Source organism: Sylvia atricapilla, chromosome Z, assembly GCF_009819655.1.
Source record: "Sylvia atricapilla isolate bSylAtr1 chromosome Z, bSylAtr1.pri, whole genome shotgun sequence".
NCBI classification, from domain to species: Eukaryota; Metazoa; Chordata; class Aves; order Passeriformes; family Sylviidae; genus Sylvia; species Sylvia atricapilla.
In genome coordinates this window covers 82,848,366-82,863,625 of record NC_089174.1, presented here as the reverse complement: position 1 = coordinate 82,863,625, position 15,260 = coordinate 82,848,366, and the positions used below count along the sequence as shown (strand labels likewise).

At 38.7% G+C, this 15,260-nt stretch overlaps 1 protein-coding gene across 2 annotated transcripts in view; it reads right to left on the bottom strand.

Annotated features, from left to right (window-relative positions):
- The window catches only part of POC5 (POC5 centriolar protein), a 26,373-nt gene extending 11,113 nt beyond the window's left edge, over positions 1-15,260 (bottom strand). Inside the window, exons 1-4 of one of the 2 annotated variants that reach the window (XM_066339948.1) lie at positions 15,174-15,260; positions 9,720-9,819; positions 5,366-5,513; positions 325-506 (exon numbers count right to left, since the gene is read on the bottom strand). In XM_066339948.1, the coding sequence (XP_066196045.1) occupies positions 325-506; positions 5,366-5,513; positions 9,720-9,803 (414 nt within the window). In that variant the 5' untranslated portion in view covers positions 9,804-9,819; positions 15,174-15,260. The remainder of the gene's footprint in view (positions 1-324; positions 507-5,365; positions 5,514-9,719; positions 9,820-15,173) is intronic. The other variant, XM_066339947.1, reaches the window with a different exon arrangement.

Genomic DNA, 15,260 nt, shown 5'->3' with positions numbered 1-15,260 from the left:
TCTCCATTATTTTAATCTTAAAACACTTAGCAGTTAAGGAGACACATATTTACAGTGATACCTTCATTACACAGGCTGCGTACAATTAAGTATTACCAGACACAATGAACTATTGAATCATGATATCTGAACATTCCTAATGGAGATAGTTATTCCAAAGTTTTTGAAACAAGATACTCTATGCTACATATGCTCATGTGCAACATGCAACAACAACAAAAAACACCATCCTCCCAGAAATCACACTGCAATTTCTCCTGCACTCACTCTACAATACAATAATATCTGTGCACGATTTTAAAGGATTCTATACAATATAAATACCTTAAGACTTCCACTCCAGAGATCAAGTATGTTTTCTATTTGAGTGACTTTTTCATCTGGTAAAGATAATTCGGTCACTGTGGTTTTGTTGACTTCTCTTGGATCATGTGTGGACCCCTGAGAGGAAGTTACTTCTGAAAGAGGAGGTTGTTCCATACCAGCCTGCTTCACTGATGTTGAGACTGAAAATGGAGCAAGAGAATAAGGACTGACACTGTGGAAAGGCTAACAGGTCAACATTCTGGATGGAAGTCATAAGACAGGCATTGGTAAAAAGGAAATAAAATATTTATGACATCAGAAACCTCCTTTCCCCACATAAGAAAATCAGCCCAATTCTCATACATGCTTCCTGGACACATACATTTAAGCTGTTATTCCTATTGTAACATTAGTAAATTCCTAAGTTCTGCTCCCTTAAAATATAGTATCTTAATATAAGTTAATTCAAAAGAAAATTATCACAGCAAGCACTAAAAATACAGCCAGAAATAACATCTCTAAGTAAAAGCTCCTTGACAATTAACATCTCAGGTCAACAATCTACTAACTTTTCCCTTTTTCCTTAATGAGCCTGTAAACACCTGAGGTTTGTGATGTTCCTTTACAAATTCACAAAGTAGCCTGTGCATATATTTCCATGTTAATATATAGCTGCATCCATTTTTCTTAAAGCCTTAAATTTGTTCATTTAATTAGAGTTCAAGCAATTTGAGAAAGGAAGTATATACCATGAATTTATATAATACCTCACACAATAAATCCTCTTTTTCAGGAGTTGCGGCTAGGTACCACTGCAATAAAAGGTAATCCCTGCCCAAAAGCTAGTTTGCATGCATTTGAGCTGAGAATAAAGTTAATATTTAAGTAAACTTGGAAAGTAAAATATTGTTTTATATTTACTTATTCCTTACAAAAATATTTCTATTTGAGTTGACAACTGAATAAAAGAAAATTAGAATGAAGAGGTATTAGCAGATTCCTACTAATAACAACAAACATGACAACTTCAAAAAAATATTCTCTTTTTTCATAAACAGAGGAAACCTCCAACATTTTAGTCTTCACTTCTGAAAACAAATATTGTCTGATACGTACTATTTTTTGGTTCAACCTAGAAGACATAGCAGTTATCTGAAAAATGTGTTTCTAATTTATGTAAGGCAGAGCCTGATGGCTGATATTCTTTTACAGTTATATTTACTGTTAGGTCTCCTCTCCTTAGGAAATAAGAAGAGCTATCTGGCTGATACTCCCTGCCACAAAACTGCTATACTCATGCTCCAAAACAAAAAGGAAATAAGGAAGAACTGTGATGCAGAAGCAGTTACCACTGCTTTTTGGTATTTCTCTCAAGGTAACACATAACCACACATCATAAAATTAACACCAGCTTGAGCTAAAGGAGTTCCATCTAACACACCATTTCTATAGACTAAATGCCCTATTACAGAAGCAAAAGACCATAAAGAGATTATTCCCCATCCCAGAGTACATTGAAATCAGGCTTTAGTTTTTGTCATTGTTTCTCTTGAAAATGACAGAGGTATTGCTAAAGTAGTGGCAGAATTTGAATACTTGTTGCTTGTAAAAATCTCTAAAATACGTGACATGCTAGGCAGATGATCCAGATTACTTGAAATGCATCTAATTTCTGGATGAAGAATCTGGCTGGCATCTGACAATAAAATTATCTGGCACTATCTGGCACCATTGTCAAACATCACCACTTGGTTCTGTCCTTCATCACTTTTGCCCATTCCTGCGTGCCTCTGCTCCCTTCAGTTGTAACATGAAGTGCATGAAACTTTGTTTTCACTTTTGAACTTCTACTACTTGGTTAGATGACAAAGATATCAAACCTACACAGCACAGTTTGTAAAGACACTTGCCAAAAAAACCCACAGAAAACCAACCTAACAGAACAAAATGTAACCAATCAAAACAAGATATTAAAACAGACTGACAACCGCCATAGTCTGAGAATCACAGTATTACTAGTTCATCCACTCCCTTCCCCTTAATTCTCCCTGTGAACAGATTATCCTAACATAGGTTTCATTTCTGTCATTTACCATAGGATCATACCTTCACTGAATTCACCAAGTGTATCTGTCACATGTTTATAACATCATCTTATGAAATTCATCCTGGCCGTCCAGCATTGCCAGAATTTTCTAGTTGTACACATAATAATTTCTTATTTCTAATGCTCTTCTATTGCCACCTCTATTCCTTCCACAGAATTATGTGATGTCATTCAGTTACAGTGTGCTAAGGTATCAAGGATATTGGAACCATTTGGATATGGTAAGTAAAGAAATGTACTTTATTAAATTATCTCCACACACATTTACTGCAACAAATCTCTAGACAGAGGTAATGAAATTAGATGTTTATCCAGATGTCTGTTACTACTGAGGGGTTTTTGTGTGTTATTCTAGTCTGACTCTTTCTGCTTTTATTAAGTAAGCAAGCTCTGACAGACTGTTCTCACACATGACATACTATTAGCGGCCCAAGCTGAGCACAGCAATTTGCTAGAATGTTTTAAGAAATCTAATGGATATATAGTGAAGATTGGCAGGCCTGAAGAGAAGGAATTTTTCCACTCTTAGGGTATGAGTCATCATTGCACATTCCTGCAAGAAATAATTTACTGCTCCAGTCTTAGTAATTTTCAAATTTAATCAACTAAACTGGTAACAAGAACAGGAAATTAGGTTTTACGTTTCCAAGTTTAAAAACATTTGGACATTGAACTGAATTGAATAGTACAGCATGTTTATTCCAATTACTTTTCTTATTTGACTGAAAGCTCTTAGGGAAGATACCATGTACACTTAAATGTTCTGCAAGAAATAGAGATTACCAGTAATCAGACTTCTGCCACCAAAATGTTAGCATCCAAACCAAAATATACTTTATAACTAGGACTTCATTTCAGAAGGCATCACCTGGCATTGTGATATGTCCCAATACCATCACATGGAGAAAGAGAAAATACATTGTAAACTTGAGGAGCTCTGCAGAAGAGCAAACTTTCAGGTTTTAACTCCATGCTCAGCACATCCATCCATTTTGGTTTACAGTTATAGAACACTAACCTAATAATTTATGATTTTGCTATTTTAACAGAGTAGCAGCATTAGAGCCAAATGTCAAAAGGCCTGATTTTTAGTAGGAACAAGCAAGCAGTGCCAACAGAATGGAGTTTAACAAAAAAATTATTTGTCCTTCAGAAAAAACTTGGTGAACAATTCCACCTGATCAGCATTAGAGGTATAGTATTAAGCTTGAATTATCATCCTGAAAAATGAAGGTATTCTGAGGCTATTAACACTAGGGCCAACACTGCATGTGTATAATTACAATATGTAATCACCATCAATCAATACTAGTGATTATATGGCAGAGTACAATATTTTGATCAGATCTTTTTGTAAAAGCTGAAATAACTTTTTGCAATGAGATTGTTTCAAGCTCTATCTCAAGGAGGTACCTCTCTCCCAGACTGAGAAGGCATAGTGATATTTTGAACAGCAAACACATATTTTGGTAAGTAGCAAAGGAAACTTATTTAGAGCATGTAATTGACAGAAGGAGAATGAGTCTGCATAAATATTCTTCTTGTCTCTTCTGTTCTCTGGGAAGTTCACAAGCATCTTCTTCACTGCCTTTAATCACTTTTTTCACACCTTTCTGTGCTAGCCAGACAAGCATGGCTTGAGCCAGCACAGTATAAAGACTAAGCAACCAGCAAAATTAACTTTTAACACTGCAATGGACTTGATCTGGCCTTAACCCAAACAGACTGTGGCAGCAACAGGGGACAGCTTGTGTTGAGACAGTTCATACACAGAGACTGGCAACAGCAGCCACAGCTGCACTGTGATCTGTGTACTGCAGACATTCTGCTCGAGCCCTAATTGCTCATGTAAGTCCTGATTTACTGCCCATGTAAATCTGATTTTTGGTTAACACACAGCTCATGCTAAGGCCTGGTGTATCCTGGGACTGGTGCCATGAGGTCGAGGTGAGAGCAGCAGGTAGGCAGGACATGATGGGCAGAAGGGCTAAAGGTCATTATGCAGGTGCCATCACCCACCACTTGCTGTCTCCTGGAGCCTTAATCCTTCCGTACAGATTGTCTAGCTGCTGCTTCAGAATCTAAAAACTTAAAGAAACAGTATTGACCAACGTCACAAGTTGGAAGGTGTAAATATGTTCACTTCCTCCTCTAAACAGTAGACATCAAGCCATCCACAGAGGTTATAAAAAAGACAGAAAGGTAGCTAAATATTTTTATAATTAAATAGAATGATAAAGAATAGAAGTTATTTTAATGTCAGTTTTTCCTGACTATGCTTAACTTCCTAGAAAAGAAATAATGTAGGTGTGATTGTTTACTATTTCTTCTGAAGCAAAACTCTCAATCAAAGCAAAATTTTCAATCTAAATGCTAGTGACAGAAGCAAACAACACAATCATAAATACCCATGTTACTAATGCATCACCAGAAACTAAATTTAGAGTCTTAAATACCAAGCAATAAAATAAAACTAGAATAACAGGATCAAACTAAAAGAGCAAGAATGACATTCATGTAGTGACATGATTAGTCATTAAACAAAGCCCTAAAAGGGCTTAAAAAGGTAATCCTTCCTTCCAAATAATCATTGTTTCAATATGCATTTCTCTATCACAGCAGTACAAGCTTGAGCAAAACTAGCTGTGACCCATCAAATTTCAACTAAGTGTATTGTAAGTATCCCTTTTTCTGTTATTACACCAACCATCTTTAAACACCTGCACCACAAAACACAAAGAATTGTCAGCACAAAACAACACTGTCATCTGAAAGTGATGCCAGAGAGAACCTTTCAGGGAGTATGCCTTCCTACATCTCTTGTTGTGCAAAATGCAAATGTACAACAAATGAGGTACATATATTTTTCAAACTGAAGCTATTAAAAAATGTAAGTCATTAAAGTTGTATGGTGGTTCTTGTAAGCTCAACACACAGCCTTGGGAACACTACCTGGAGTCTTATGGTGACTGGCATCATCTATTATCCTTGAAACTCTGCCAGGTGATCTCTGTTCTGGTGCAGGTTCTGGCAACCTTGAGACACACTGCTCAAACCTCGGGGTCACTACAGTATACTCAAACAGCTCTTCATATTCATCCTGTTGCAAAGTGGCACAAAGAATTATGAAACTACAATTACATCTTTAAAAATTAGGCATACGTAAGAAGTGGAAATTATTTTCTACAGTTTCGAGAGGCTTCTTTCTTATTATTATGGTGAAAACTAAGAGGATTTCCCCTAGAGTTGCAAAAGTGAGCTGCTTTTCTACAGTGACTACAGTAATTTGACAGTCTCTGGTTTAATGTTCACGTTCCTTCTGATTACAACTATATGCACTGCAATAGTTGCACAGAAAGATCTCCTAGATGTCAGCACTGGACACTATAATAGGCACCTAAAACAAGACCTGGAAAAAAACTACAGTCCCAGATCATGTAAGTTATTAACAAAGATGTTACTGAACACAGTCACACTTCAAATTCTCTAACACTACAATTTCTTTGGTGGAAGTTGTAAATCCAGTCATCAAGACAGATTTGATTATACACTATTTTGTTTAGAGTGGATATAATTATTATCACCTAAACATTTCTTTTAAAAATTATACAGGTATATGGAATGTGCATATATAACTTAGAAAGAAGCTTTCTTATTAAGAAGCTATAAACCCATCTAACTGGTATGTGGCATTATGCTATGTACCAAAGTAAGCCAATTAATATTTTTGAAACCTCTTTAAGAAACAGATTTTCAGGATGGAGGTATTTGGTGCTCATTGTGAAACAGTAAACAAACTGTATTATAGCTTAAACACAAACTCTAGTAATTAATTAAAACAGTTCCAGTACCAGTTACATACTAAAACAAATCAAATCTACTAATTAAAGATTTGGAAAACAATGCCCATTGGAAAATCTAAACCAGGTCACTAGCATTTTTTCTTCGTTTAGTATTATCACATTAGTTTTGTTCAGTACTCTAATGAGGTCAAACCTCAGAAACCAAGTGTGAATTAAAAACTTAACTTCCTCTTTAACCTGGGGAAAGTTAGAGTGAAAACAATCAATGAAAGTAACAATTATATGCAATAGGTTTTTGAATCTAACAACTGGAAAGGATAATACTCTCATTGTAACTTCAGCTTTTTTCTGTTTCAACTAATTAGAGAATTTAAGAAGCTAGATCTGGTACATTTTATCTGAATTCTAGTTTCCATTTAAATGTCCATATCCCTTCTTCTAATCTATCATGTTCAAAGTAAAAGCTTAAATAAATGTGTACAAAGCTATAGAATTACAAATACATTATGTATCTTTTTGATAAGCAAGTGTGTCACATTCCATGTAAAAGATATATTTAGTTGAAATCTTGTTAGTTATCGAATTTTCTACAGCCATATATTTTTAAATGTATCTTAGAAGATGTCAAAAGAAAAAAACATATCTTCAGATCTGTTACTCAATCAGGAACTATATGGAATCATACAAAACTCCCTCTAGGAAAATTTCAGCTGAGTAAAAAAGTCAAAATTAGCCCTAACTAATATGAATTAAATATTTCTGCAGAAGATGTCAGATCACACATCTGTCTTCTTCTAAGAGATCACGTAACCAAATAGTAACTTAAAACTAATTCTTCCCCAAAAACAAGTTAGTTCCCAGACAGAGCTGACCCAGCTGCTTCCATGATTATCTTAGTAAATTCAAAAGACCTGGTAGGTTAGATGTCAGATGCAAGTGGGTGTCTCACATTGAGTCACTCAACTCATTCATTATCACACAATCTGTCCTACTACAGATAAGCCTAGCATTCAAAATACATGTACCAAGTTATGGCAGGAAATCTCTTTCAAGTTCTAACTGTTATTAAAACTCAAAGGATCCACTCTCTACAGGAATACGCACGCTTACGCGCCAACAGAAAGTGTCAAAAGACAGCATCCAGTGACAAATCTGGAAATAAATGTTTATAAATTACAATATTACAACACTGTTGAAATGAAGTTGAAAGTTCATTAAAGAATATTAGAGAAAGCACAGTATCCCAGTTATAATCAGCAAACTTGAGACACACGAAAAAAATAATCCCGGAGACAGAAATGGGAATATGAATGGAAACACACTGAGTGATTAAGTGTATAATCTCAGTCTTAAATACTCCATAACATGTATGCTGCAACTGGAATGCAATACCGACCAGTACATTTGGAAATATGACCATAATAAAATAAAATTAACAATATATCTTTGTTTACTATCTTGGTTCTCCTTTAAGCAAAACTTTCGAGCTGTTTTGTCAACTGCTAACAATTCTGTTCATGTAAAAAAAATAGAGGAATATATTTCTATGACCTGGAGGTCAGTGGAGTTTTGACTATTTATTGCCTTGGTTTTGTAGAAGTAAATGTAATGATGCAACAAGCAAATAGCACCAAAAAAATCAGATTTTTAAATATTTTTTTCTATTATTTTAATAAAAATCTACAGATACTGTAAAGGATTATAGTCAAGGTTACTAAACAATATGATAAGAATAGATTGAATGGATAAAGTCTTGCATAACTCAATTATAAGTCATGGAAATTCTCTAAGAGACATTGGATCTCTTTGTAAGGAAGAATAATCTGATCTGTATTTAAAAGCAACACGTTATCAGAAAGGCCCAACCAAACAAAACAGAATAGACCTTCCAAAATTATCTAAAGGGATACTTCCCTGTCAACATTCCTATTGATCAGCTGTGATCTCAGAGTTCTTCCTCTCACCAGTAACAAACTCCTACCAGGGGCAGCTTTGGGATTGTCTGGTTGGGAGAAAAGGAGGCTGAGGGGCCTCTTTGCTCTGTCCAGCTTCCTGAGCAGGAGAAGTGAGATGAGATGTCCATCTCCTCTCCCTGGGATCCAGTAATGGAATGAGTGGGAAATTGTGTTGGGGAGGACCAGGTTTGATATTAGGAAGCATTTCTTTACCGAGAGGGCAATCAAACACTGGAATGGGCTTCCCTATGGAGAGTGTTTGATGCCTCGAGCCTGTCACTGTTTAAGAGGCATCTGGATAATGCCCTCTTATAACATGCTTTAACTTCTGGTCAGCCACAAAATGGTCAGACAGTTTGGCCAATGACTGATGTGAGTCACTTCCAACTGGAACTGTTCTTTCTAGACACGTTCTCATTCACAAAACATTTGCTCACTAATATAAGTTTATCATTCTCTACAAGGTGGCCTTAGAGCCTCCTTGATAATCAACCAGGTCATAACAGAAAATTCTGATCCTTCAAAATTTGTAGCATGCTGCTTTTATCTTGTTCTCTGACTACAAAAAGCATTGGAAACAAAGATGCATTACTATTCCTAAACAAAGATTATGAAAACTTATCCATGAGATACAAGCCCAAACAAAGAAGTATTTGAGCTGCAGAAATGAATTGCCTCTAAAAATGTTGTTTAAAGTCAAGTCAATCCAAATGGTAAAAAAAGAAAGAAGAAAACCCCTTAATTAAACAGTGTTGGAGTTGTATATGCCCGCTTCACCAGGTGACAAATAGGGAGATGTACTTCTACAGGGCAACTAGCAAAGCATGCTATTGTCAAAACTGTCTTGGTTTGGACTGTATCCTACCAACAGAATAAAACCACTCAATCTACTAGGATAACCAACTATGAAATGATGAAAATCTGCTACTTTCAAGAGAATGGTACAAAGACTTTATCCAATAGAATTGCATCCTCTTGAAAGAACGATGAGCACAGAAAAGGAAACCCCCCAGTATTAAGTTACAGCATGTCTTGATATATTTGATGCAGAAAGTAAAAAACAAAACAAAACAAAACGCAATTATTTCCTTTCTGTGATTAACTTGGCCATAATACATTTTAAAAAATTCAGTTTTTACAACATCATGGAGAAAGTCAGAAATATAATTACTCTTCATCTCTCAAAAATAATGGGTTTCTATCCTACTGTGTCAAATTCTTGCTTCTTGATAAGACTGAACATAAATCAAGAGTAACACTGGAACAAAAAGGCAAGAAAACTACCTATTTTACTTGCAGCTGATCAAACTCTAGATAGGAATTTTTACATAAATTTCTCGTGAAATGCACAAAAGAGGAATCTAACTAAACATATTTTAGCATTATGTTTTTTGTGGTCTACTTTGTTTATTTTCACTACCATTTTAATTATTTTTCTGTGTATGTAAAATATAAAAAAGATGCATGTTTAGTTAGATTTCCTTGTAGCTATCCCTTGCCAAATAAAATGCCATGACAGTAAATCAAATGATATTGCCTCTGTCCTACCTGAGGATCTGGAGAAACAGAACTGTCCTGAACAAAGTCTTTTGGCAAAACTGGACTTGTGCTTTGCTCTTCATCGGATGACATTCTGCACAAAGCAAGTCTATAAAACAGTAGAAGTTGCACTTAATTTTTCAGTTTCAGTACGTAAACACAAATTCACCCACATTTTCCCTAGAAACAGATTCTGTTGTAATAACTGGATCAATATCCATTCTGTGCACTAAAATGATTGAACAGTCTCATTATAAAATACAATAATTATATTATTGTATATATATAATAATATATATTATATATACATATATAATATATATATTATTATATATATATAATACAATAATTATATATAATGCTAGGCTGGAAACTACCTGATCCAAACCATACTCAAAATAATGGAAATACTTTCACTAAACTTTTAAGAAAACAAGGAAAGACCCCAAAGCAACAATGTCAGGTTTTGTAGTTACAGATACATTCCTGTGTCGGTCTCTCATCCACACTGTATTGTTTTTGAGCTTATCAGGCTGTTTCAGCAGAAAATTCCTACAGAGAACATAAGAATTCATAAACTGCACACACTGTGCCCACCCACTACTTGACCTCAAGGATAAGACAGTGCCTTGAACACTCCTCTTCAATACCCTCAGGATTACTGATCAGCATCAGTCTCCCACCACTTTTTTGAGTTACAGGCCCAGGAAGATGAACAGATATGGAAGGACAAGTGATACCTCAGGTTCAATAAATGTCAATCATTCCAGCAATTTCCTAGCAAGACAGTGAGGGATTCTTCGAATATTTGGGAAGTAGATGTTGAAAAATTGATAAAAACCTTGAAGTCCTTGTGAATCATATATGTATCTTTTAATCTACTACAGCCTCGAATTGGTCCTCCAGCGAAGGACTGAAGGTCTTGTGATAAGATTTGACAGAATAAAGGGAAAAGGACTCTAAAGGATATGGCAGGGGACGAAAAGATGAAATTACCAAATGAGGGCAAACTGAATATAAAGCAAGGTGAATTTGTTAATGAAAGAATGGCAGAGTGATGCAGGTGTCTGATGCACAGCAAAGACAATTAGACACATTGAGCAAGGAGTTGTCAGGAGAGAAGGCACACCACTGTAAATAACCAGAGGAACTGATGACTGTACAATGTAGCAAACAACTTGCAAGGAAAATTTATTTTTAGAGAGATCTTTACAACTGTCAAATATAATATTCTTGTTTTTTAAACAGATGCGTTTTCTGACAAAAAAAAGTAAATTTTAAATTGCTAGTTGTACTGTCATAAAACTGGTAGGAATATCCTACTTAAACACCATCAAAATGTTTAAGTTTCTCAAAGTGTGAAACTCCCCACATAGCTCTCTCTATAGGAATACAGATAGAATTAATTATCCTTTTGCTCTTTGAGTTATTCTAAACACTGATTCTTCCTGCACCACAAAAGCTCTCTCTGCTATGGATATTTTTACACCTTTCAGAATGGCAAGCAAGTTTCTGTGCCAGTGATGGACATTTAAAAAATGGTATAAAGACAATTTCAAATGCTGAGATTTCCTGCAGCTCAAGGTTCAAAAGACATGATTACCATCTTCCTACTTCCTGCCCTTATATATCAACCATATTTTTTGAGTACAAAAAATGGAGTCTAATGAAGGTTTACTTTGTACTTTTTATTCCTGTATATCTGTGTGTAGATGACAGAAGAAACACTACCTTTGTCAGCTCCGCCTTTTTCATTGCCTTCTGGTCTGATAAGTTTCTTCTTTCCTCTCTCACGTGAATTATTCCTTATATATACCCTTGGGTTTAGCCTCTCTACATAATGGAATAGCTCTATATTAGTACTCTGCCTTCTTCTAGCTGATAAATTATATCAATACTAAAAAATACTTCTGTAATCCTAAAATCAAGTTCAACTTCATATGCTTTCCTACATATTTTCTCAGATTGTCGATCCTGACTACTCTAAAAGCCTTGGGTCTATTGGATCTACTCAAAGATGTGTGTGCATTAGTGAAAATCACAAAGAACCGACTATCTACCGCTTACAGGAATTGTATTTGCAGCCAGAAGTTAGAAATATTGTTACCTTCCTTTCCCAGTAGACGCCAAAAGAACAAAACTACTGATTTTTCTGAGAAAAGGATGGCAAATGAAATTCCATGTGAATGCAGACAAGTCCAAGGAAGTAGAAAAGAAAGGTACTTACTGAAAAGTTTCTTCAATAATAACTTAAAACCACTGTCCTAACTTCTGTTTTCAGTTCTCTAAGATCATGCCCCTGACATGCAATCTAGTGGATCTAGTTCTCTATTTATCACTGAAACTACTCTCTGCTCTTCCAAAACTCAAAAGGTTCCTCCATCACCCATGACAAAGCAAAGTGACCTCAGTCAATTCTCATTATGGCTTCCCCTTAAGGCCCTTCACTGTCTTCATTGCCCTCCTTTGGATGCTCTCAAACAGCAGAATGTCTCTCTTGTACTGTGGCCCCCAGAGCTGCCCCCAGCACTGGAGGTGAGGCTGCCCCAGGGCAGAGCAGAACAGGACAATCCCCTCCCTTGCCCAGCTGATGCTGTCCCTGATGTCCCCAGGACATGGGTGGCCCTCCTGGCCACCAGGGCACTGCTGGCTCATGTTCAGCTTCCCACTGACCAGGACCCACCAGATCACTTCAGTGGGGCGCTGCTCTCCAGCCTCTCATTTTCCAGTTTGTTCATACATCTAAGGTTTCCCTGTCCCAGGTGGCTTTTCTGCCTTTGAGAAAATCAACAGCCCTATCCACTTCATCAACAAACTTACTTACTGTACCTCCAAAGCCTATATCCAAGTCAATTAGGAAGATGTTGAAATGCATCAGGCTTAGGATGGAGCCCTGTAGAACCCCCTAGGGACAAAGCCACCACTGTGAAATCACCCTATTCACTGTAACCCTCTGTGCTCACCCATCACACAATGTGTTCATCCAGCTGTGGGCTGGACATTTTGTCCAGGAGGATCCTGTGAGACACAACACCAAAAGCTTTACTGAAATCCGAAAACATCACATCCAATGGCTTTCCTTGAACAAGTAGGTGGGTCACCTTGTCATAGAAGGGAATTAAGTTCCTCAGGCAGGACCTTCTTCTCATGAACCCATGCTGGCTGTGATTTACCACATCCATGTTGCAGACTGAAGCAAATAATTCATCTCTGCCTTGTTCTATGTCCCTGTTTGTGAGGTGACCATCCTCATCATGTAACAGGTCCATGTTATTTCTGGACTGCCTTTTATTATTGACATATTTTTTAAAACTACTTTTTCTGTCTCCTACAGTACTAGCAAGCTTCAAGTCTAATTGAGCTCTGGCCACATGAATTTCCCGTCTACCATGGAGAGCTGAATTTCTGTATTTCTCCCATGTAATAATCTGACTTTGCTTTCACTGGGCACGTGCTTTCTTTTTTTGCCTCAGCTTCAGAAGAAGATCCCTGCTCAGCCAAGCCGGCCTAAGAATAACTTGTCAGCTTTGATCTCAGTGAACAAGCACTAAAATACCTGGTAAGTTTCTAGAAGAGAAATCAAGGGACATAAAGACACCAAATCTGGGTCCACAAGGTAATTTGCTAAGCTGCAAATCATTATGTGGTGAAAGACAAGTGAGAAGAACATCTTCAAGCTTACCAGCTTCTTCTAAACTTACCTGAGAATCTGTCAAAATATACCTCTGACTTCATTAAAGAAAGATTCCTGCTAAGAGCAGCAGCTTCTTGCAAACCACAAGCATACAGCATCAATTTTAACACTGCTATTTTTAGGAAATAGGATGCAACTATAAAGACCTTGACCCACCATCATTGCTCCCTTCCTTAATTTTGAATTAATTAAGCTATGCCCAGGTTTTTGTGGGTTGGCTTTGCTTTTAACTAAAGATGATACTTTCCAAATAATTTAGTGTTTCATTTGGATCAGAGGACTCAACACCTAGGAAAGAAAATCATGTAGTGGGTAGGATCTTAACAGATCACAGTGGGTCATCTAGTCCAACCCTCCTGCTTAAGCAAGGTCATCCTAGAGCACATGGCACAGGATTGCATCCAGGTGGTTCTTGACAATCTCCAATGAGGGAGACTCCACAATCTCTCTGAGCAACCTGTTCCAGTGCAAGGCCACCTGTATAATAAGGAAGTCCCCCCTCATGTTCAGGTGGAACTTCCTGTGTATCAGTTTCTGCCCATTGCCTCTTGTCCTATTGCTTGGCACCACGAGGAGCCCGGCTCCATTGCCCCGGAGCCCTCCCTTCAGATAATTATAGACATTGATGAGGTCTCCTCTTAGTTCTCTCTCGAGGCTGAACACCCTCAACTCCCTCTGCCTCTCCTCTTAAGAGAGATGGTCCAGACACCTCACCATCTCTGTAGCCTCTGCTGTCCTGAGAAGCCCAGAACAACACAGCACTACAGGAGAGGATTCATCAGGACTGAGTACAGGGACAGGATCACCTTCCATGACCTGCTGCCAAGGCTCTTCCTAATGTCCCCAGGATCCCATGGGCCTTCTTGGCCACCAGGACACACTGCTGGCTCATGGACAGCTTGTTGTCCACCAGGATCCCCAGGTCCTTCTCCTCAGAGCTGCTCCCCAGCAGGTCAGCCCAAGGCTGTGCTGGTGCCTGGGGTTGTTCTTCTCCAGGAGCAGGACCCTGCACTTGCCTTTGCTGAATTTCAGGTGGTTCTTCTCTCCCCATCTCTCCAACCTGCTGAGATCCTTCTCAAGGGCTGCACAGCTCCCTGGGGTGTTGGCCATTCCTCCCAGCTCTCAGTGAATTTGCTGAGGAGGCATCTGCCCCTTCATCCAAGTCATGGATGAACAAGTTAAACACTTCTGGGACCAGTACTGAACCTTGGGGGACACCACCAGCAATAGAGTTACACCTCCTGCCAGTAGAAGCAGGACATATTCGTTCCCTTTAGCTGTACCCCCTTACAAAGCAGCGCAGCTCACACTTTTGACTCCACTACAGCAGCTCCGCGGCTGCCATGGCAAATGCCATGACAACAGCGACAATCCGCTGAGCGTCCCACAGAAACCAGGGAGGCACACGGGTGCTCAGGCAGCGGGGAACACGACAGATTATAAACAGCAGATTCTCCTTCTCTTTTCTTACACAGGGCTTTTAAAGCAACCAGCCCAAGCAGCGGGCAGGCTGTGCCCACTGGCACCCTCAGGAAACTCGGGGTTGCGGGGCACAGTGCGGCCCCCGGCAGGAGCAGGGGTGCTGTGGGAAGGACGGCGCGGCCCCGGCAGGGGCAGGGGCAGGGGCAGGGGCAGGGGCAGGGGCAGGGGCAGTGGTGCTGTGGGAAGGACGGCAGGGGCAGGGGCAGGGGCAGGGGCAGGGGCAGGGGCAGGGGCAGGGGCAGGGGTGCTGTGGGAAGGACGGCGCGGCCCCGGCCCCCCCCGCTCACCTGCGGGCTCCGGCCGCGCCGGCCGCCGGCACCGACGGTTTCAAACTGCCGGAGCGGAAGAGCAACCCCCTCTGCGATAGGCTCAGG